Below are 6,916 nucleotides of genomic sequence, written 5' to 3'. Positions count from 1 at the left end.
CATGGTAACTCGTAAGCTGGCATGAGGTTTTAAACCCGTGTAATAACGATTGTCGTTTTCCGGCCACGCGAGGATAAAAGTTAACCAATTGTGCTTTGGAGACGTAATATATTCGTTCATATTAATATTTTTGTACCAGGCGCTATTGCGCATGCGCCGAGACGCCACTGCGCATGCGCACTAGATCGGAACAAATACAACACGAGCTCTAATAATTACGTACCGAAAATTCTGGGGAAAAATACTACCGCATTTACTTTGTTTTGATAACATGGCAGATATGGCAGTGACCTACATATAGATGTATGTGTAAGTTATATTTTTGCGAAAATATTTGAAAATTGAATATTTATATGATTCCAATAAAGATCATACCTTTTTATATTTAACACCCATTCCCGCACTTTTTTTAAGAAATAATGTTTTATTTTTTATGTATTACGCAGCGCCATAACACATTCAAAGCTGAATCAGAAGAGAAGTCTATAAATATGTTTTTATGGGACAGTTAAGCACAATGGGGGGAGATGGGACACTTAAGCAAACATTGCCAAATATTTCAAAAATCATAATAGATGACGGTTTTTGGGTAATACCACGAATTAGTACTATCATTACTTTATTAACTGACAACAATTTAAAAAAATATAATACAACACACGAGGAGTTATACTAAGCGTTTTTGGCACAAGCCACTTTTCATAAATTATTACCAACTGCAAAATATTATTTTTATCATATCAGTATCTTATAGTTGAATAACCTCTGAGGTATAAATTACTAAATTAAAAACAAACTTTTCAAAGTTTGGCAATGAAAACATATAAAACTACAATGTGGAGGAAGATAGGACTCTAAATTGAAATATATTTACTTTAGCTGTATTCTGCAACTTGTAGTTAACCTATCGAGTTTAACAGGCTGTGCTAGTTTCTTTGCCATGTAAACTTTATATATATAACGTTAAACCGATATTTTTTTGTTGTTTTTATCTCAAATTAAAGTCATATTGACCTCTGCCTATTTTCTTCATGCTTATATCTCAGTGTTTTTCTACAAAACTAAAACTAGTTTTATGAGACAAAATCAAACTGTATACGGAATATTCAAGGTTGTTTTATGAAGCTATGAAACTAGTTTAATCGTTCGCACACGCAAACTAAAAAAAAATCATTGGTTTTACTATGATTTAGCAAGCATTAAAAAATAGCACCTTACTATTTCGCATTTTTTTACCTGTTCAAAGTATACTGTTTCTATTTTACATATATATTTTTTAATATTTAAGAACAGTAATCAGCTTTGACGGGCGTTTTATAAAGTCGTGATAATACTGTTGAATTATTTGCAACCTTATTTTGCCGGGTAGGCGGGTATACGTGTTAAGTTTGTGAGCCAAAAAGTAAAATCACGACAATTTACATGCAAAACTGCAGCTAGATACACCAGTTTAAGGTAATGTTATGCGTTTTTGTTTGTATTTTATATTTTAAACATGTTCTTTTATGTTTTTGGTTAGTAAACTTGATATTTTCTGTTTTTTTACTCTTTAATCGATTAAGTGTTCAATAAAAGTTTATTATTTTCGTGAGGTTTATTATTGTGATAAGATATAACATTAGTAGAAAGCCATTATTACGTACAGAAGTGCTTGGTTTAAAAAAATCGCAATATTTAAACGAAAAACAGCACCCAGCAATGATAAAATGCTCTGCCGTGGGCTCCGTAATGGCGGCGACTATGACGTCATAGACGCGGAGACAATGGATAACAAAACTCGTTGTTTTACAATCCGTTTCCTAACTTGGTCTATACTAACTTTGGTATAGACCAAGTTAGAAAAGGGCGCTCGTGTCCGCCATTACGGAGCCCACAGAGATAAAATGCTCCGCCGTGGGCTCCGTAATGGCGGCGACTATGACGTCATAGACGCGGAGACAATGGATAACAAAACTCGTTGTTTTACAATCCGTTCCCTAACTTGGTCTATACTAACTTTGGTATAGACCAAGTTAGAAAAAGGCGCTCGCGTCCGCCATTACGGAGCCCACAGAGCGTGAATCGCCTATACAAATGCATGGTCGGCATGTGTACATTTAGTTCTTGTATGCGATACAAAGCTAGAAAACACGTATAGCGGTTGTTTTAACATTTAAAATATAATTATTAATATAAATCTTGTTATATAATATTAAATCTGGGAATTAATGTGAAGTAAATTAATATTTTGACTGGTTTTCGGCGTACAGTGTGGTTAAACAGGGTACTTTACGTTGGCGATTAAGACTAGCAGCAATCAGCTTAGTTTACATAATAGTATATGATCATACCTACTACAGTATATGGTCATACCTACTACATTTATAATCCAACATGAGTGGACATGCAGCTCCAAATTGCTTAAGTACTAGCAGATAAGGTCACGGCCTACTAGAGATATCTCTAGTAGGCCGTGATAAGGTGTTCGCGTTTTCCGATTTCATAAAGACCCGGAACGCGGAAAAGGTAGCTTACTCAAGCAGAGGACCAAAAATAGTAACTCAGTATTGTTTTCCTCAATGTCACTTCGATATTAGGCAAATTTTACCTAAAGTTTCGTTGCCGAGTATACGTGTTAAGTTTGTGAGCCACCGCAATTTACATGCAAAACTGCAGCTAGATACACCAGTTTATGGTAATGTTATGCGTTTTTGTTTGTATTTTTATATTTTAAACATGTTCTTTTATGTTTTTGGTTAGTAAACTTGATATTTTCTGTTTGTTTACTTTTTAATCGATTGAGTGTTCAATAAAAGTTGATTAGTTTTGTAAGGTTTATTATTGTGATAAGATATAACATTAGTAGAAAGCCATTTTACGCGCAGGAGTGCTTGGTTTTTAAAAAATCGTAATATTTAAACGAAAAACCGCACCCAGCAATGATAAAACAATGGATAACAAAACTCGTTGTTTTACAATCCGTTTCCTTACTTGGTCTATACTAACTTTGGGTCGAACCCGTACGACGTATGACGAGAGCTAAGCACAACGTCGCTGACACCGCAATTTTCACATGGAACCAAGACAGGCCCAATGCGTTCGTTGTAAACCACAACTAGCTTGACGCAATAATTACATCAAAAAATAAACCATTGGTTAAAACATTAACAGATGACATGATAAAAGTCTTTATTCGGAGTTAGGTAACAAACCGGATGTTGCGTAAAACAAAGCATGTGGGAGAATATGATTTTAAAGGGTTGCGCAAAAAAACAAGTTTATATCAATGTAAAGTGCAATAGATTAATTAAAATAGATCGATATTATATTTTAGCACATGTATTTTAGTTCCGCATTTTTATCACTAACAGATATTTGCATATCATTAAAACAAATACCCTACAAATTTCTAACCCTTTAAACCAGAATGACGCCATACATCACGTGATTTAATTCGGACAAAGAAAGAAAAGCGGCGTTTTGAGTCGATCCGCCATTATTGCGACATCGGTGTACGTAATGCCTTTAGCGAGAGTAGTTGGTTTATATTCCAGTACTATGTTGTCGTTAGCATGTAAGACAAGCCTAGGCTATAATAATCCCGGAGATCCAATATTTGAACCTGAACCTGGAACCCAGTAAATTGATTCTCGCAATTGTTAGCGAGGAACTCTTATCGTCGTTCACAGATCCTGTCTCTTCCACGATGGATCTGTGCTGGTGCGACGTTCCAGGTTTAAGAGTTTATGGCCAACTACGGAGTGGTTGGTGCTGAGATCTGGATTTCCGGTTAAGTTAAAATCTTTCATCTGATGGACCTGGGCGTGGAAACCGGGTCAACAGATGAAGGAATAATCCATTACAACCGTAAGTCAAACCTCCAGTCATAACCTTTGTATATCAGTTAGCTAGCATGAAACAGTTAATTGCATTTTAAACCCATAAATATTGTTTTATACACAAACTTTCCTGCAGTTGTCTTTGTAGCCTTGGTCAGTCAAAGTTGGTCCATCAGTGGTAAATGGAATCAGCGGATCAAGGGTGCAAGGCAAAGCAGAACATTTTGTATGAACATGTTAGCATCGTTTTTTAGCATGACTGTAGGTTTGATGAGACTCGGTAAAAAGAGCTTTGCTGACCAAGGCTACAAGCGCGACCCATTTTTTTGTTTAAACCTGTATTTATTTTAAATTTGCATTACCTTTTCAGCTGGAAGATTTGCACGGTTTCGAATCCAAATTATATTTTTCAATTTACATTATACTTACTGTAACAAGAATGCCCGGTTATGGTTCAAGAGATCGTGGAGGTGACCGTGGTTACGGCAGCTATGGAGGGGGACGTAGTAATGGCTCTTATGGAGGAGGAAACGATCGCTGGGGAGGAAGGGGAGGTGGTGGAGGCGGAAGAGGAAGATCGGATCGAGGTGGGAAATATGACAACTCTGCTGGAAGCGGTCTCCGCAAGCCAAAGTGGGATTGTGAAAAGTTAACTCCGTTTCAAAAAGAATTTTATCAAGAACATCCAAGTACTGCGGGAAGACCAGTCCATCATGTTCAAGAATATTATCAGAAGCATGAAGTTACAGTTACTGGGTCAAACTTAAAGAAACCTGTGCTTTTCTTTCATGAGGCAAGTTTTCCAGATTACATTAATAATCAGTTGCTGTCCAATGGATTTAAGGCACCAACTCCTATACAAGCAATTGGTTGGCCACATGCACTTGGCGGTCAAGATCTTGTTGGGATTGCTCAAACTGGATCTGGTAAAACACTCTCATTTATTTTGCCAGCTATGATTCACATTAATGCTCAGCCATATCTTGAAAGAGGAGATGGTCCAATTGCTCTTGTACTTTGCCCTACAAGGGAGTTGGCACAACAAGTTCAAGCAGTTGCAAATGATTATGGGCAGCTTTGCCACATTAGGAATACCTGTGTATATGGTGGGGCATCAAAAGCCCCTCAAATTAGAGATTTGGAGAGAGGTTGTGAAATCGTGATCGCTACACCAGGTCGCCTTATTGATTTTCTAGAAGCCCGCAAGACAAACCTTCGCAGATGTACTTACTTGGTTCTTGATGAAGCTGACAGAATGTTGGACATGGGTTTTGAACCACAAATACGAAAAATTATTGATCAGATTCGCCCAGACAGACAAACACTGATGTGGAGTGCAACATGGCCAAAGGAAGTTCAAAAGCTCGCAAATGATTTTCTCAGAGATAATGTTCATATCCAAATTGGATCTGTGAATATTTCTGCGAATCACAATATTCTACAAATTGTTGATGTTTGTACAGAAGATGAAAAATCCGAAAAGCTAATGAGATTGATGGAAGAAATAATGGGAGAGGCAGAGAATAAGACAATCATATTTACAGAAACTAAGAGAAAATGTGATATTCTCACCCGCAACATGAGGCGTGATGGTTGGCCTGCCATGTGTATTCATGGTGACAAATCCCAACCAGAGAGAGATTGGGTTTTAAATGAGTTTCGAACTGGAAAGTCTCCAATTCTGGTTGCAACAGACGTGGCATCACGTGGTCTTGATGTTTCAGATATCAAATTTGTCATAAATTTTGATTTTCCGAATCAATGTGAAGATTACATTCATCGAATTGGGCGAACAGCAAGAGCGAATCAAACTGGAACTGCATACACATTTTTCACACAAGCCAATGCTAAGCAGTGCAAAGATTTAATTGAAATCCTTAAGGAGGCAAAGCAGCAAATTAACCCAAGGTTGATGGAGTTGGCTCAATCATCATGGGGAAATTTCGGTAAGAATCGCAGAGGTGGTGGCAGTAGTCGTGGAGGTTATGGTTACGGAGGAGGCAGAAGCAATGGTTTTGGTGGAGCTGGTGGACAACGTAGTAGTGGTGGCTACAACAACAGTGGTGCCTATGGTGGAAAACCATCTGGTGCCTATGGGGGACAGCAAACAAATGGTTACGCAAAACCACAACAAAATTTTGGTAACATGGCAGGTACACAGTTTATGATGATGCCAGGAGGTCCAGTCCCAATGTAAAAGAAACATTCCTAACAATGTATTTTAATCCACTGGTTTGTAATGCTTGTGTAAAGTTGAGCACAATCATACTTGGAAGAAAGGCTATTCTCTTCGTTTGCGCTGTAATATTTTCTAGTTACTACTACGTAATACAGTCTGCTGCTTTAACCGAAACCAAGCTTGGTTGTGTAGCTTCAGCTTGTATATACCATGTTATTAGACCACTTTTGTTCTTGATTTTAGCATTATTTATCAACCACGAATTTAGGCCAATTTTCTTTATTACTAAGTTATCTAACCGAACTTGCTGATTTTAGGCGTTATGCCAGTGAGCTCGTAGCGTACCATGTAAAATAAATTCTTTCAAAACAATGTTTTTGTGTTATTCTAGAATATTTAGGGAAGGGGGCTATATTACAGATATTGGTATAAAGCTGCTGTCTGGTTTAGGGTGGTTGTTTGTGTAAAGCAGTACAGCTTGCTAGGAAATGGTTAAGTAGGTGCAAAAGAAACAATCCCAACATAACCCTTTCTACTTTCAATACTTTCAATAATAAAATTCAATACTTTGCTTTAAACAACCGGAACAATTTATTTAATTAGTTTTTTTAAATAACGGGATGCCCTGCATGTCGAGGGTTCTGCAATGTGTAACAACAGAACATGAAGATTTGTATATAGATGGAGATGATTAAATATGATCTTAACGGTAGCTCCAAATTTTAAAAATTACGAAACAACTTTAAAAAATTACGAAACAACTTTAAAAAAAATGGTAAGAACTGAAAAAGTTGAGTGTTTTACAGTAAGTAGAAAAATCTATTTTTATTTAGGATTAGATATATTTACTGCTTCTTTGTGAATGCATAAAAAATAAAACTTTAATATGTTTCAATTTTTTCTATTAAATCTGGCTAGA

The 6,916-nt window shown here is 36.7% G+C and overlaps 1 protein-coding gene across 1 annotated transcript; it reads left to right on the top strand.

Moving 5' to 3' along the window:
* The first annotated feature begins 3,124 nt into the window (after positions 1 to 3,124).
* On the top strand, positions 3,125 to 6,369 carry LOC149739443 (putative ATP-dependent RNA helicase DDX5). Its single transcript, XM_089873214.1, has 2 exons — positions 3,125 to 3,846; positions 4,189 to 6,369. The coding sequence occupies exon 2, from the start codon at positions 4,258 to 4,260 to the stop codon at positions 6,013 to 6,015; it is 1,758 nt and encodes a 585-aa protein (XP_089729340.1). The 5' UTR covers positions 3,125 to 3,846; positions 4,189 to 4,257; the 3' UTR covers positions 6,016 to 6,369.
* Positions 6,370 to 6,916: the final 547 nt, after the last annotated feature.

This window comes from Ciona robusta, chromosome 2 (assembly GCF_009617815.1).
Source record: "Ciona robusta chromosome 2, ASM961781v2".
NCBI lineage: Eukaryota > Metazoa > Chordata > Ascidiacea > Phlebobranchia > Cionidae > Ciona > Ciona robusta.
Note: the sequence above shows the minus strand (reverse complement) of the source record. Positions and strands in the feature narration are given on the sequence as shown.

Excerpts from the sequence above, each read along its gene's own strand:
- LOC149739443 (XM_089873214.1), top strand. The coding sequence starts at position 4,258 with ATGCCCGGTTATGGTTCAAGAGATCGTGGAGGTGACCGTGGTTACGGC.